We start from the raw sequence: 17,187 nt of genomic DNA on the forward strand, positions 1-17,187 counted from the left end.
CCAAGACATACTGCAGAAATTATCCAAGGCTCTGGAGAAGGGTCTAGGCCCGAACGTCAGCCTTTCTACTTCTCTGAAGCTGCTTGGCCTGCTGTGTTCATCCAGCATTACACCTTGTTACTTCATTGGATGTAACAACTTCTTGTGAGATTATAAAAACTGTTAGTGAAATGCAATTACATTCAATGCAAACTTTACGTCGCAATCTGAAGTATCCTGTAAGACCCTGTAAATGAACTTTTGTAACGATCCACTTGTATGGTTTGCACCTTCTCTTTTTGTTCTTCAGTCAAATCCATACCTCTGTCTATACTAATCACCTGCAGTATTGGGTCACTATTTTGCTTATGGCATATTGTAAGCTGTTTTCTAAACAATCTGACAGCTGAAATATTGCTGAAGCATTTCAAAATATATGCTTAGCCAATTCTGGTTCGCATATGCTTCACTACATTTGTATGGTGCACCTTCTGTAGAGGATGCATGTTCTAAGCAAAGCGCTTAGTTCTCATTTCCATCAAAAAATACAAATATGTTAATAAATAACCATGAATGCTCCCTAATGAATTGTTCATCCAATCTTTCAGTCATTTGAATTATTCCTGCTTTGCCTTATAATTTTATAATTTTGTTAAGTTGCCTTATCTTTTGAAGTGTTTGATGATATTAAACTGCCATTAATTATAATTATCATACATGTCCTTTGGGAATTCTGAGTGGTAGGTATGGCCTTTTGCTGGCAGTCACCCATTTGGTTAGATATGGATGAAAATGGAAGCCTTGTTGTCAGTTTCACTTCAGATGAGAGTATAACAATCTTGTTCAGTATGGAGGCAGTGCTACAATGCTGAAAGTGCTGTCTTTCAGATGAAAAATGGAACTGAGTCCTTGACTGTTCTCTGAGGTGGGTGTGAACAAACCCCTGACGAAAAGAGTGGGGTTGTCATCCCAATAGTACTGGCAAATATTTAATCACTATCACTAAAACAGATTGCCACATTGTAGAAAAATATGAATGATTGTGCAGGTTTCCTGAATGCAACCTGGCTGTTGTATTTTCTTTGTTACAACAATGGCTGCACTTTTTAAATATTTACTTCACTATAAAACACTTCAGGTCACCCTGTTTGAGAAAACACTTGGCAAATGCAATTCTTTCCTTTTTATGATGATAGATTATAGGATCACTGATCGCTCTCTTGGGAAAGACAGCACTTTAAAAAATAACATTGGCTTTCAAACAGAAGAAATGTTGAACTTGAAAGGTGCTTAATAGAGGGAATGTTTTTGTTCATTACTTCTACATGCATCAGTGAATAGCAGATGCCTTGTGAAATGTAGATGCCTGGAAACTAAACACAACAGTGACTATCCTCTTTGAATATCCCCCCCCCCGATCCTGGCACTTTGTTTGACATGATGTGTTAATCAATCTTTCTGTCATGACTTTGAGCTTCATCACACGCTGCATCTCTGTGAAATCAATGTAGAACCTCCTGCCGTGTTGCTCTAGGCAATGGAACAGTGCAGACTTGGCATCATGCTAATGACAAAGAACACAAATTACCCAAGCTAGTGTCACATTGAGGGTGCCATGAGAATTTTTGAAAATCATCCCAGCGCTGATACCTGATGTTGTTTCGGCGTTATGGGTAAATAAATTCAATTCCAGAGTGAGAGTGAATTCTTACTCAACAATGGCTGTTTTACCCTGCAGGAGAATGAAAACTTTGTTGTACGGTATAAACAAGCTTAAATTGTAAATGGTTACATTTTCATTAGTATTTATAGCCATGATATCAAAATTGCCAGAAAACTCAGGATAATTTTATTACCAACAATAAATTCTGCTGCTAAATTTTATGTGGTTTTCCATTTCATTCAATCCACTATCCTATTGTTGTGAATGTTAACATCCAGTGGTTAAAACAGTTTCTTTTGTTGTTACTGAAATATTTTCTTTACTCCCTGCTATGGAAGCATTGAAAGCTTCAACAATGCAGTTTGAAGCTACCAAAAATTGGATAAAATATTGTGAGATTAGGGGCTGGATCTTACCAAATATTGGCTAAGTGTCACTTTTGACAAATGGCTATGGCCCATGGAGCATGCCCTGAGATCCTAGTGATGGCTGAAGGTCTGGAGGAGCAAACGGTGAGCTGGGTTTGCCAAATTACCACTTTGACTTTCAAGTTTGGATTTGTTGCCATCCATGTCCGGTGGGTGGGAGAATGGGAAACTGTATATCAAGAAGCAAGATGGTGTAATATTGAGGATGTTAATGCTTGATAATGCAAATGGACTTCAAGCTGCTAACTAGCAAGTATTTTGTCTTGCCATTCAGCAATTAGTTGGAAAAACGAACATTATAATCTTGATGTTAAGAAACTCCTGACCAGTGACCTCATGCAATTCTCCCAAATTTCTCACCAATGTCCATGTTTTTCAGGGGCTGGGAAGATTCCACCCAATGTAACTAAGTGTCTAAAATAATCAGAGACCTGATTATTGCAGGTAAATGACCATTTGTATGAATATAAGTTATTGTTATTAACTGGCTGAACAAACAGAAGATTACCTTACAAGGTCTATGACTCTTTCCCTCGGGGCACTGCTGACGCCCTCATCATTTATGGCTAGAATCTGATCGCCTGGTATGAGTCTGCCCTCCGATGGACCGCCTAACAGAGAAATACAGACATTTACTCCAAACAGAAATTTGGTTGATCCCTGGTGAAGATAGTTAAATAAATAAAGTTGCTTTCTAGCCAAAAAATCTGTCGGTTCCTCTGTTGATAGCTCAATCCATTAACAATTCTTGCAGTGAAATATGTTGCTATTATCAAGTGACATATTCCATTGTGTGTTTTTAGCATAAGACCTTATTGGAATTACTGGACTTTATGCAATAGTGGAAAATTAGCAGCGCATTTTACATCTCATCAATGAGTGGTATTATGCTCCGTACCTGGTGGCACCCCAGACTGACTGAGGCAGCCCAGTCTCGTATAGCATCTTGTCTCACATGCCAGCAAAACAATGTGGGTCAGGGGGTGAGATGCTCACCAGGAAAAACACCCTTGCCAGGTGGACCGTTTGAATGCATTCAGCTGGATTTTATTGAACTGCCACGCGTAAACTGTTACAAATATTGTCTTGTCATTGTAGATGTATTCAGTAGGTGGATAGAGGCTTTCCCAACGACAAACAACAAAGCCTCAACAGTAGTAAAACTGTTATTAACCGAAATAATACCAAGGTTAGTTCGGACAATGGCCCTTACTTTGTGGGGAAAATTAATAAGGAACTGTGTGATACATTACACATCCAACAACAATTCCACTGTGCCTACCACCTTCGGGCAGCAGGGATAGTAGAGAGAGCTAATGGAACACTTAAAACTAAACTGACCAAGTTGACATCAGAAACCGGCCTTAATTGGTTAAAGGTTTTGCCACTAGCCTTGTATCACATGCGAATAACGCCCCATTTTACTACAGGGCTCTCAGCAGCGGAAATAGCCTATGGCCGACCCAGCAGAACACCATGGATGTCAATATCAGCCCACCCACCCAAACTGACCTAAGTGTGATGGGAGAAGAAATGCAAAGGTACTTCCGACAACTAACATCATCTTTAAAGTTTCTCCGTTCGCAGGTGAAGTGCGCCTTCGGACCACCTCCGCAGACACTGGAACAAGACTTCGAGATTCAGGATCGATCTTCGTGGCTGCAGATTGGAGATTTTGTACTTGTCCGGGACTGGGGTCGCCCCAAGCTTGGACCAAGGTGGAAAGGACCGTACCAAGTGCTTCTTCAGACTGTGACAGCCCTTAAAGTTAAAGGACAGAATCGCTGGATCCACTTAAGTGACTGTAAACAATAGATTTCCTCATCAGCGTGCAGTTAACCATTGGGCTGAGTGTTATTCTGCCCATGCATAGCCAGCAGGACAATTTGTTTTATAGAACACACATCCAGCTGCTCGGGAATCAGACAGCATGTTACCCACTAGTACGGTCCGTAGAAGCGTTATTTGTGGCGACACCTGCCTGGCACCCTAGTCAGCTTTATGAAATAGAGTATTCTGGTAAGCCTTGCCGAGGGGAGGGGGGATCTTGGACGAGGGGTGTACAGGGTACATGTGTGAAACTGGTAGTTAGTGGTCTTTCTGGTTGTGGGGACACTAGACCTGGGCATGGGAAGAAAGGGGATAACTGTACAGGTCCCAATATCTATCCGTTTTGCTTCAGTGGAACTGGGACTTGTTGTGTGCCTGCTATAGTCACTAATCACCCCCCAAATGTTTCCTGGCCCCATCGGTACGTAAAGAGAAATTGCACCACTAGAGGCGGATTGTTGAACTGCCCCTGCTTGAAATCTAAGCCCATAACTGTGACCCCGGGCATATAGTGGGCTTGTGGGGATTGCAATGGCACTCATGTAAAAACAGACTATGGGTCACTTCCATTTAACTCTGCAAATTTCCATCCACATAAGGGTCAGTCCTCCTGGCATAGCTATCAAGAAATACGTGAGTCTGTTACCTGCTACCGGGCTAAAAAGGGATTTGTTTTCCTCCTTAACAGGACCTTCAGTACTGCCACTCCTACCCTGCCGGTGCTGTTTCCTGTTGGGACCATTGGGCCCCTCATGGTCCCTTGTCCCCAACAAGCACGAATTCAACAGCGAATTGTCACACGCTACCTGAGCCGGGAGTTTTGCGCTGCATGGCAGAACCCAGTTGCCCTGGGCTCTTCCTTGGGATACAGCTTCCTGGGAACTGGTGCTTGGGAGGCTCCCCTGGGGTGGTGGCCACAAAAGAAAATTCGAAATTACCTTGTATGTGGACTCACCGCCCTGGGGAACAGCACAATGACAGCATTGGAGGCAGTCAGCCAAGAATTGGCTGAACTTTGGCTCTATGCTCAGCAAACCCGGTATGCAGTGGACTATCAGCTGGCTCAGCAAGGAGGAGTATGCACTATTATTGGGGACAAGTGCATTACCCACGTCACCAACGAGTCCTATAACATTACCCAGGTTATCCAAGCCATACAGGGGCAGTTGGAACAGTACAGTGAGGGACCCTGGCCTGGACAGGGTTTGTTGGGATGGCTTATGCGCGGTTCTTGGGGCTCATATTTGCTGCATGGGTTAGTTGTTCTAGTGATTGTCATTGCTGCCTGCTGTACATTTATGGCATGCCTGAACCCTTGCTGCAGATTTGTGTTTGACAGGCTGGCATCTCCCTTCTCGGCCCCATTATAGGTTATCATGAAATGATAAAAGGAGGGGATGAGATGTTAATGTGATAACATCCCATTGATTTCTATACTTCTATAAATTAAAGTCTTTTATCTGCATTTGATTCCTATACAGAGACTTTAATTTATAGATGCCCTGAAGCTTCCTGCCCAGCTAGGAATTCAGTGTAAAGCTTTGGTAACTCCTTATCTTCTCACACATCGGTATGCAGACACTGTCTTAAGCTTCCTGACTGAATTAAAATTAGAATCAAACTGTTTCAAATAGGGTTAGGTGGGTAAACTTTGTAAAGGTGTGAAACCTCTAAAGCATGTAACTTCTGTTGCCAGGGCACTGACTTTGTTCTAGCCAGACACACTGCCAACTTGAAATCAAAATCTGTCCCGGACAATAACTCAAAATCGCCTCCTGCCATTAGCAGCTACTTCACTAGCAATTGATACTATATCCTGGTCTTTTATGTTGTTGATGTAATAATTGCTTGGTATCATGTTTTTGTCTGTTGTAGTAATTGTTTTATGTATCATGCCATTGTAAATTGTGAAATCGTTTTATGTATCATGTCTTTTGTAAAGTATAAAAAGCGGGGACTGTCCGCTGCTCGGGGAGAATTACTTGCGAGACTCTGCACTCTGTGCCGGGTTGACTACAGTGATTCTCCACAGCTTGTACTTGCTTGGTAATAAAAGGATTTGTGTTTTTCTAAACAGGTCAGTGTCTTGTTATTGCAGCAAGTCCGTGAGGGTCTCCAAAAACGAGCATGACAGCCTGACTTTTATTTTCATTATAGATAATTAGGTAAGCAAAGATCAAACAGGAAATTATAAAATCCAGGAATATATCAGAGCTATTTTCTCATTAACATAAAGCAAATGAACAAATGAATAGGGCCACTAAAAGATGAACAGGATAAATTCACCAGAGATGCTGTTAAAATAGTATGGATGCTGAAGAGGTATTTTGCCTCAACTTTCACTGACAAAGGAAATTACAATAATAAAAGTCAAGGGGAACATTACAACTGCTAAGATCAAAAGAAAAGAGACTGTACATAAACTAAGGAGGATAAAACTTCATGTTCAGATATTAAATCTAGAAAAACTCAGGGAAACTAAAGGAGTTAGCACAGAAACTAGTGTCCATTTTTGAAAGTTCAAAAGAGAAAGGAATGATGACAAAACACTGGAAGACAACAACATGCTTGTTTTCTTCAAGAAAGGAACAGATCTAATCCATAGTACTTTTGAGCAAGTTGGTTAATGTCACTGGTAGGAAAGATACTGGAATCTTTGCCAAATCACAAGGAAACTAAATATTTAGAGGTAGAGCATATTATTAAAAAAAAATTGAATGCATTTCTGAAAGGAGGATTACAGCCATAATTTTATCTATTAAAAGCTTGTGGAAACTGGGTTTTGGGGGTAGGAGGCCAGGGGGAAGTGGGGAATGCAAAAGTGGTTTGTTGGTGTGGCTACAGTTAAAATAAACGATGCTAATTACCCCTAATGATTCCACTTCCATCCAATTTTTGTTACTTCCCTTCCAGATCACAATCACTTACTGCCTCCCCGCATTTTGATAATGTTTTGCTGGTTTCTTTAAATGGTTATGACCCGGATGCAACTCCTTAGTTAGCTTGTAAAAAGGAATTCAGCGTAGCAGTGACAATACTTTCAGGGAATATTGTGTAAGGAACTGCAAAGGGAGTACAGATAAAGGACATGTGAAGTTGTGGAATGGATTCAAATTTAGATAGAAAGCAGAAATATTTGTGACAAAAGCAGAAAGGGGGTGTGTTATCCTGCATGAGTCTGAAAATGAAAAAATGTGTTTTTCATGTTTGATTAACCAATGTATAGTTTACTTAATTCAGGAATTGCAAGTATCTTGACGTTTATAAGTGATGAAAGTAAGGGGAGCCTTCGAAAAAACTGACAGGATATTGGTGATACCCCACTTGGAGTACTACATAAAAATTTGGTCTCCTTGTCTCATATGATATACTTGCACTGAAGACAGTTTAGAGAAGGTTCACCAGGTCGATTCCTGGGTAAAGAGGTTTGTCTTATGAGGAACTGTAAAGCAGGTTGAGTTTTTACTTGGAGTTTTGAAGTATGAAAGCTGATCTTATTGAAAAACATAGGGTTCTCAGAGTGTTTGACAGAGTAGGCAATCAAAAAATGTCTCCCCTCATGCATGAATCTAGAACAAGGAGCAAAGTTTAATATTAAGGGATTTTACATTAAAGACTGAGATTAGAAGGTTTCTTTTTCTCTTGAAGCGTTGTTAACTTTGGAATTCAGCAGCCTGAGAGCAGTGGAACCTTGGTTAAGAATATATTTGAGGCTGAATTAGACAGACTTTTCATCTATCATGGGGTCAAAGTTTGTGAGGAATAGGCAGGAGAGAGAAATTTAGGTCATAATCAAGTCAGCCATGATCTTACTGAATGGCAGAATAGGCTTACATGGACTAATGGCTTAATCCTGACCTTATTTCTTATCTTCTTATGTCTGAATATTCATATGAATAGATAGACTGTGATTTAATGAAATAAGGTTCCTCATGGGATCAGAGATAATGGGAACTGCAGATGCTGGAGAATCCGAGATAACAAAGTGTGGAGCTGGATGAACACAGCAGGCCAAGCAGCATCTTAGGAGCAGGAAAGCTGATGTTTTGGGCCTAGGCCCTTAGGGTTTGGTATATATTTGTTTTCTTGAAAAACTAAAACAAAACCTGAGCATAATAAGCATAAAGCCAGGAAGCTCCTTTACGTTTGTACCAATTTTTTTACTAACATAAATGAGTGTAAGGTAATATACCCTAGAGCATTAAATTTGACTTTGTATGTACTTGACTCTCATCAATCGATAAATGTGCAGTCAAACATGAACATCTGCAACTTCAGTTTATATAGCATCTTAAACAGAAAAAAACATCCCATGGCATTTCACAGGAATCTAATCAAAAATAAATGGTCACTGAACCAAAGATGGAGATATCTGGAGGTGAGTATTAAAGAAAATCTTTAAAGGGTGAAAGGGGGTTTGAATGATGAAGTGGTTAAGGCAGGAATTGTTTCATTTTTATATTCATTGGTTGTATGTGTTGCTGACAAGGTCATCATTTATTGCTCATTCTTAATGATCCAGGAGAAAGTGGTGATGGGCTGCCATTTTAAATGCTGCAGTCCAAAATGTTGCTGGGGAGGGAGTTCTAGAATTCTGATCCCACCGACAGTGAAGGAATCATGATAATATTTCTAAGTCAGGATGGTATTTAAATGGTGAGATAATAGGATCTGCTGATGCTGTAGAATCTGAGATAATAAAGTGTAGAGCTCTTTGAACACGGTAGACCAGGCAGCATCAGAGGAGCAGGAAAGCTGAAAATTTTGGGTCTGGACCCTTCTTCAGAAAATTCTTCTTCTGAGGAAGGGTCCAGAAACGAAACTTCAGCTTTCCTGCTCCTCTGATGCTGGCTGGTCTACTGTGTTCATCCAGCTCTACACTTTATTATCTCTGGTATTTAAATGGTGATGTGTTTGTCCATTTCACATCAGCATAACTGATCATATGGCATGGGTTGGTTAAAACGAAAATGTGGATTCTTTACTTGAACATGAGACAGTATGCATACAATGTTAACTGGGAGAGTGGAATATAAAATTACTTCAACTGTTGCTGCTACAGACTGAGTAGAATCATGGGACAACTACATTACACTATGCAATTTTTCTCATGTTCTTCTTGGTGGTAGAGATCATTGGTTTGGAAGGTGCTAGGCAATTTGCTGCAGTGCTTTTTCAAGATGTTACATGCGAGTGCCACACCACACCAGTAGTGAAGGAAGTGAATATTTGAGGTGGTGGAAGTGTGACTGTTAAGCTGATTGCTTTAACTTAAATGTAAAGATCCTGGAGTGTTCTCACAGCTTCACTCATCCAGGGAAATAGTGATTATGCCATCCTACTCTTTATTTGTGCCTTGTAGATAATAGGCAGGCTTTAAGAACTCAGGAGGTCAGTCACTAACCACAGGATTCCAACCATTTGGCCTGCCTTTGAAGGCACAATATTAATGTGACTTGTTCAGTTAGGTCTCTGGACTATGGTAAAGCCTCCATGACGTTTATGGTAAGGGATTCAATGATGGTAATGCCGTTGAACATTAAGGGGGACAGTTAGATTCTCTGTTGTTTAAGGTGGTCCTTGCTTGGTATTTGTGTGAGCATAAAGTTTTCTTTCAAAATAGTATCAGAGATAATGGGAACTGCAGATGCTGGAGAATTCCAAGATAATAAAATGTGAGGCTGGATGAACACAGCAGGCCAAGCAGCATCTCAGGAGCACAAAAGCTGACGTTTCGGGCCTAGACCCTCTGATGAAGGGTCTAGGCCCGAAATGTCAGCTTTTGTGCTCCTGAGATGCTGCTTGGCCTGCTGTGTTCATCCAGCCTCACATTTTATTATCTTTCAAAATAGTACATTGTTCTTGTCTTGCTGTAATAAAGCAGAGATTGCTTCATTATCTGAGGAGTTACTTGTGGAACTGAGTACTCAAATGGTCAGCAAATAACCCTTTCTCTGATAATGGTAGTAAAGTTATTGATTAAGCAGCTGATGATGGTTGGGCTGCTGAAGAGCTCCTGCGTCAGGATTCTGGCGTTGAATTGATTGGCCTGCAACAACTATGACTATTCTGCTTTGTGCTAGGTACAATCTAAATAATGGAAACATTTGCCTCATGCAGACTTCCATTTTATAAGGCTACTTGATGTTAAACTTGTCCACTTGCTGCCTTGCTGTCAAATGCAGTTACTCTTTAACTCTGGTTGGCCATTTAAAGGGCTCGAGAGGATAAAGGAGGACGAAGAGGGATAGTCCACTTCAGTCACAGAGGATCCCAGTTGTGACTTAGTCTGCGAAAACAGGGGAAATCTGAATGGAGAGATTCACACGAACTCGCTGGAAAGATATGACATCAAGCAGATAAATTCCAATTTCGATTGAATCATACCTGGGATGTGATTCACTTGATCAAGAAGTTAGGATAATACTGAAAGTGATATTGAACTATTAAGTTATGGAATGTTTAGCTTTATGGAAAATGATGCCCTTGCACAAAAAAACGAATAAATTCAAAGGATGAAGAAAATAAAGAGCATATAGAATAGTTCATGATCTCAGGACATTTATTTTGATGTGTTGTCACAGTTGTGATGAAGAATATGTGGCTGCCAATTTATGCTAAATTCCACAAATAGCAATGCGATCATGACCAGGTGACCATTTCTAGTCATGTTGTTTGAGAGATAAATATTGGCTAGGACACCTTGCAACTCTTCTTTGCATAGTGCCATGAGATCTTGTGTATCCATCTGAGTGGGCAAATAATGCCTAGCTTAAAGTCTTTTTTAAAATGCAACATTTCTTCAATAATGCAGCACTGTGGTGTCAACCTGGATCATGTGCTTAATCAAATCTCCGGAGTGGAGCTTAAACTGACAATCATCTGACTCCGAAACAAATGTGCTGCCACCAAAATAAAGTTACAAAGGCTACTTAAATTTAAACATAACCATGTTGAAAAGTTTGATAGTAAAGTACATTGTAATTCATTGAAAACAAGAGAAAAGGAAATAGTACGACCCACTTGAATTGAGTTGTGAGACAATAAGAAGGCATTTGAGGACTGACACTGAAAATGAGCGCTCCAAATGAGGAGTGATGTTGACAAGGAATGCAACTTGTGAAACTGAATGCCTGGAATGCTCCCTGTATACATCATCTGTCAGTGGAAACCCTAAATTGCAGAATCATTGTCTTGGTTTATTGGAATTCAATACAATACAAGCAAACCAGAGGGGATTTAGATCACTGGGGCAGTAAATAATGGGAATGAATGAAAAATTGTTTGGTCCATTAGAATACTTCACATTCTGGACTGAAGACTGTTTAATATGAGGTAAATGAATGGGAGTTCTGCTTTTAGACAAAAAAGAACAATAAAATTTGTAACCGATTCAATGGGGTCACTAAATGTCATACATAATTAAGTTAATATCCATACATGTGATTAGTGACAGCTTGTATATTAGAAGCAAGTATTTTTCTGCAGCAAAAGGCATTTTAGATTCATTTTAGAAATTCTTCCTCATCTTTGTCCTAACAGGGAAATCTGTTACTCTAAGGTTATACTGTCTGGTCCTAGAATCTCCCACAAGGGGGACCAATCTCAATTTCTACCCTGTCAAGTCCCCTAAGTATGATGTGTATTTTAACCAGATTGTCTCCCAATCTTCTAAACTGTAATGAGTACAGGCCCAGCCTGCTTGAGCTCTCCTTATCAGAAAATTTCTCCATACAGCGGATCAACATAGTGAACCTTTCCCGACTGCCTCCAATTTCACGGTATTTTTCCTTAGATAAGGGACCAAAACTGTTCAGAGTATTCCAGGCATGGTGTAATTTTTGCCTTGTATCATTTTTTTGCAAAACATTGTTACTTTTATGTTGTATTTCCTTTGAAACAAAGGTCAGAAGTCACATGGCACCAGGTTACAGTCCAACAGTTTTATTTGAAATCATCAGACATCACATGTCAGCTGATGAAGGAGCAGCGCTCCAAAAGCTTGTAATTTCACATTGTTCACTGCAGTCCAACACCAGCAATAACACCTTTCAAACAAAGGCCAATATTCCATTTGCCTCCTCTATTATCTATTGAACATGTGTGCTGGCTTTATGAGGTTTCTGTACAATGATTCTCAAGTCCCTCTATATTGCAGCTTCCTGCAGTTTTCCTAAACTTAAATAATATTCAGCTCTTCTTTCCTTCCTACCAAAGTGTAAAACCTCACATTTTCTCACATTTTGTGAGTTTTTACCCAGTTGCTTGACCATCTTTAATCCTCTGCAGACTCTTGGATCATCAACACTTTTCCAATTCTTTGTGATTTTTCCTGAATCAAAGAGTTTTTGGAAGATTGCTACAAGTGTATCCATTATCTCTGTACCTACTTCCTTTAATATCCTAGGATGCAACCCGTCGGTCCATGGACATATTGGTTTTTAGCACCATTAGTTTCCCTACTACTTTATCTTTGGTGACAGTAATCATAATTATTTTTTTCTCCTCCTTTTGCCCCTTGATTATTAGTATTTTTGGAATGCTATTAGTGTCATTTACCCTGAAATCTGATGCAAAGTATTGATTCAATTTCTTTGTTTCCGATTACTATTTCACAAACCTTATTCTTTAAGGTGCCTATGTTTACTTTGGCCTTTCTTTTTCCTTCATATATGTTTAAACAAGCTCTTGCAATCTGTTTTTAGTGCTACTTGCAAATTTATCCTCAAAGATTACTTTCTCCTTCTTTGTTTATTTGGTTTTTTTGTTCTTTAAAACATTCCCAATCCTCTGGCTGACCACAAATCAATGCCACATTGCATATTTTTTCTTTCAATTTGATACTACTGTTAACTTCCTTGGTTAAACAGGGTTGATTTATCCCCTTCTAAAAATCCTTCTCATTGGGATATATCTTATTGTGAGCCATGAACTATTTTCTTAAACATCTACCATTGTTCCTCAAGCATCTTTTCTGTGAACTCAGTCCACCCCAACTAACTCTGCTCTCATTCCTTTGTCATTATTTGGGTTTAACACATTTATTTGTGACTCACTTGTTAAACCCTCAAAATGAATGCTAAATTATATTACATTATGGTCACTGTTTCCTGGTGGATTTTTTTATTCTGAGATCATTTATTAAACCTGCTTCATTACACATTATCACAGATCCAAAAATGGAACATGACATTATTATACTCATTCTAACTTGTGACTAAATGAACTGATTATTAACAAAACGAGTTACATAGTTCATGCTAATGCTTGATGAACATTTTTGCAAAGAAATGCTGGGATACAATTTCAAGTTATCACTTGAGTCTGAAACTAATTTACAAATCAGCAACTGCACAATCTATATTTCCATTGAAAAGTTTGCCAATATTTATTTCCAACCAAAAATATCAATCATTCATTTTCTGTAACCAGTGCTGATCTGCAAAACTATTTTTACACTTAGATTGCAAATATGCCATCAATCTAAGCTTCTTTAATCCTTTGAAAAATGACCTACAATTTCTGGACTATAATAAATATTTAATTATCTTTCTTCTTATAAAGTCCAAAATCATAATAACCACAAAGAAATATGCCGCAGGTTGTTTCAGAGAATAAATGATGGTTGTGAGTATTTGACCAACAGAAGTAGAAACATTGTTCAGGCTACCAGATTACAATGAATGCCTACAAACACTGTTTGTCTTTGATGCAATAAAATCTGTGATTTACTGCCTACCTCCCATGTATCAAAAAATTATACAAAACAGCAGAATTGTAACTTTTGCTCAGCTATTTTTGTTTGATTGTAATCTGCAACTTTTCAATTTATTAATCTCATATTAGACTTACAGTTTTATCTGCTCTTCCCCTTCCAAAAGTCTGGTTGAGGTAAACTGCCCTTCAGTGAATCTGTCAAAAAAGCCATGCACCACAGAATGCACCAATAATTGTGTGTGTGTGTGTGTGTGTGTGTGTGTGTGTGTATGTGTGTGTGTGTGTGTGTGTGTGTCTAAGTGTGCCTTGTGACTCTTGACCAAATCTGTGCTAGTTTTGCTTGAAGTTAGCAGCACACAAATTTGTTGCTGGTACATCATTTTCATAAGTGTAGCAAAGAGAAAATGTTACCATGTGTCTGGCTGCCTCAAATCTCAGTAGTATTCCAAACAGTGTTCTGCAGATTGTATACAATGCAACCAGTTTGCTCTTCTTAAAGACAGTCTGTCCTTCATATAGGCAAGCAGCGACTGATGATTTGCTCTCTGGGTGAGGAGGCAGAAACATACTCTGCCATATCTAGGAATTCACCACAACACTGCCAAAAGTACTTCAGAGATCTTCCAGATGCTTTACAAAGCATAAATGGTTAAAAATACACTTCAGTTACAAGTAGAAGGTCTGACTTTTTAGATACTGCTAGTGTTGTTCCTTCTTTGCAGCTACATGTCTAATCTTTAATTATTGAGGAAAAAAATCATACAATAGATCTAAGATAATAAAATGTGAGGCTGGACGAACACAGCAGGCCAAGCAGCATCTCAGGAGCACAAAAGCTGACATTTCGGGCCTAGACCCTTCTCTGATGAAGGGTCTAGGCCCGAAATGTCAGCTTTTGTGCTCCTGAGATGCTGCTTGGTCTGCTGTGTTCGTCCAGCCTCACATTTTATTATCTTGGAATCTCCAGCATCTGCAGTTCCCATCATCTCTGATACAATAGATCTATGTGGTTTGTATTTAGACAAGTGGCACCATATTGTCCAGTAAGATTGTGTAACTTCAGGACAGCAAACGTTCAGTTGCTTTTGTATGTGTTTTTCTTAACATAGCTTACTGTCCATGCTGTGTCTGACATGGCTACAGATGCAAATAGGCAGCCCAAGAAGTGTATTGCTTTTCATAATGTCCGCAAGGTAAAATTTTCATTCTTTGACCTTGAATGAATTGCATTTGTGCAGATTTTGGCCACACAACATCTATTTACATGAAACTTACAGCGAGAATCATTCAGGACTGGAATTTCTGTCAAAAATGTAATCTCCCTAACACAGGACCAATGTAATCAAAGATATATGCTGTGAATTGCCCTTGAGTCTTGGTGCGTAAGACAGCAGAAAGGGCAGATAATCAGGTGCTTGGCGCTATTTGCCCCTCTCCGCCATCTTATCATTGAAGTTTATGGTGGGAAGTTCCATGTTTGACTTTTCTGGCTTGCCACTAATTAAAGCCCTTATTTGGTCAATGGATAGTCACTTGAGGACCTTATGCTGCTTGCAAATCAGCTCTTGGTGAGTCAAGAACCAGCTGGTCCACCTGACTGGATAAATCAGTGAGTGGAGTCTGTCAGTTTAAAGGGGTGGCAATGGAACCTGTGACCTGCTCTTATTTGTGCATGATTAAAGGATTTGACCAAGGGGAAGGAGGTGCCCACTGAGAGCTACACCCTGCCCTCACTTTTGAACCCCCTTTCACCCCTTTAAAAAAGAAAACTCAGGCATATGTAGGATTTAGGAAACTAAAGACAGACAGAGCCCTCAAAAAATATAAGGAAAACAGGAAAGAACTTAAACAAGGAATTAGGAAGGCTAAAAGGGGCTGTAAAATGTCTTTGGCAAACAGGATTAAGAACAATCCCAAGACATTGTATATGTATATAAGAAGCAAGAAGGTAGCTAGGGGAAGGATTGGGCCACTCAAGGACAAAGAAGCAAATTTATGTGTGTAGCCAGAGAATGTAGCAAGGCCTTTAACCAAAGCGAACAGCAAAGTGGGTGGTGAATCCAGAAAGGGGTACATTAATATTGTGGGGCATGTTGAAGTAAAAAAGGAGGTGGTGATGGGTGTTTTGAAAAACATTAAGGTAGAGAAGTCCCCAGAACGTGATGGGATCTATCCCAGAATGTGAGGGAAGTGAGGAAGGAAGGGGCCTTGTGTGAAACTTTGTATTCTCTTTCGTCATAATGTCCCAGAGGACTGGAGAATAGCCAATGTTATTCCTTTGTTTAAGAAGGGCAACTGAGATAATCCTAGAAATTACAGGCTGGTAATCCTTATGTCAGTGGTCGGGGCATTACTGGAGAAGATTCCGAGTGGCGACAGGCAGCATGCCTTTATGTGGGGAAAGTTGTGTCTCACAAACTTGATTGCATTTTTTGAGGAAGTGACATTGATGATCGATGAGGGTGGGACAGTGGATGTTTTCTACATTGACTTTAGCAAAGCCTTTAACAAGGTCCGTCATGGTAGGCTGATGCAGAATGTGATGGCATGTGGGATCTGCACTGAGCTGATAAGATGAATGCAGAACTGGCTTGATCATTGAAGATAAAGAAAAGAAGTGGAAGGGTATTTTTTTGACTGGAGATCTATGACAGGTGATCTGCAGGGATCAGTGCCAGGGCCCCTTCCTTCTGAGGAAGGATCACTCAACTGGAAATGTTACCTCTGATTTCTCTCCACAGATGTTTCCAAACCTATTGAGCTTATCCAGTAGCTTCTATTTTTGTCTCTTGAACCCCTGTATTTGATATGTATATTATATAAAATATATTTTATGATTTGGCAGAGAATGCAGGTTGTCTGATTAGTAGGATTATAGATGACGCAAACGTTGGGACAGCTGCGAACAGTGAGTAGGATTGCCAAAGAATATAGCATGTTATAGATAGGCTGGAGCCTCAGTTAGTGAAATGGCAGATTGAATTTATTCTGGACAAGTGTGAGTTGATGTATTTTAGAAGATATCATACAGATGGAAATATATAGTTGATGGTCTGCCTTAGAAACCTCAGTAGCATCAACATACAATGGAACCTAGAGACATACAGGTCCATAGTTCCTTAAAAGTGGCAACACAAATGAAGAGGTGGTAAAGGAGGCAAGTGGCAAGCTTGGCTACATTGATCAGGGTGCAGAGTATAAAAATTGGAAAGCCATGTTACAACTGTATAGACCTTTTGTTAGACCAATTTGGAATATGCGTTCAGTTTTGGTCGTCATACCACCAGAAAGATGTGGAAGCTTTGGAAAAGATAGGGAAACGGTTAACCAGAATGCTGCCTAGTTTGCAGGGTGTTAATTATGAGGAGAGATTGGACAAACTTGGTTCTTTTTCACTTGATTATTGAAGGATGAGGGACAGCCTGATAGAAATATACAAAATTATGAAAGGCATGGATAGAACAGACAGTTGGAGTAATTTTTTTCCCCAGAGTAGAACTGTCAATTAATAGGGAACATAGGTTTAAGGTGAAAGAGGGAAAATTTAAAGGAGATGTGACAGGCAAAGCT

The 17,187-nt window shown here is 39.6% G+C and overlaps 1 protein-coding gene across 1 annotated transcript in view; it reads right to left on the reverse strand.

Annotated features, from left to right (window-relative positions):
• The window catches only part of frmpd3 (FERM and PDZ domain containing 3), a 488,844-nt gene that overhangs the window by 162,088 nt on the left and 309,569 nt on the right, over positions 1 to 17,187 (reverse strand). The window contains exon 5 of the mRNA XM_059651432.1: positions 2,579 to 2,681. Within this exon, the coding sequence (XP_059507415.1) occupies positions 2,579 to 2,681 (103 nt within the window). The remainder of the gene's footprint in view (positions 1 to 2,578; positions 2,682 to 17,187) is intronic.

Source organism: Stegostoma tigrinum, chromosome 15, assembly GCF_030684315.1.
Source record: "Stegostoma tigrinum isolate sSteTig4 chromosome 15, sSteTig4.hap1, whole genome shotgun sequence".
NCBI classification, from domain to species: Eukaryota; Metazoa; Chordata; class Chondrichthyes; order Orectolobiformes; family Stegostomatidae; genus Stegostoma; species Stegostoma tigrinum.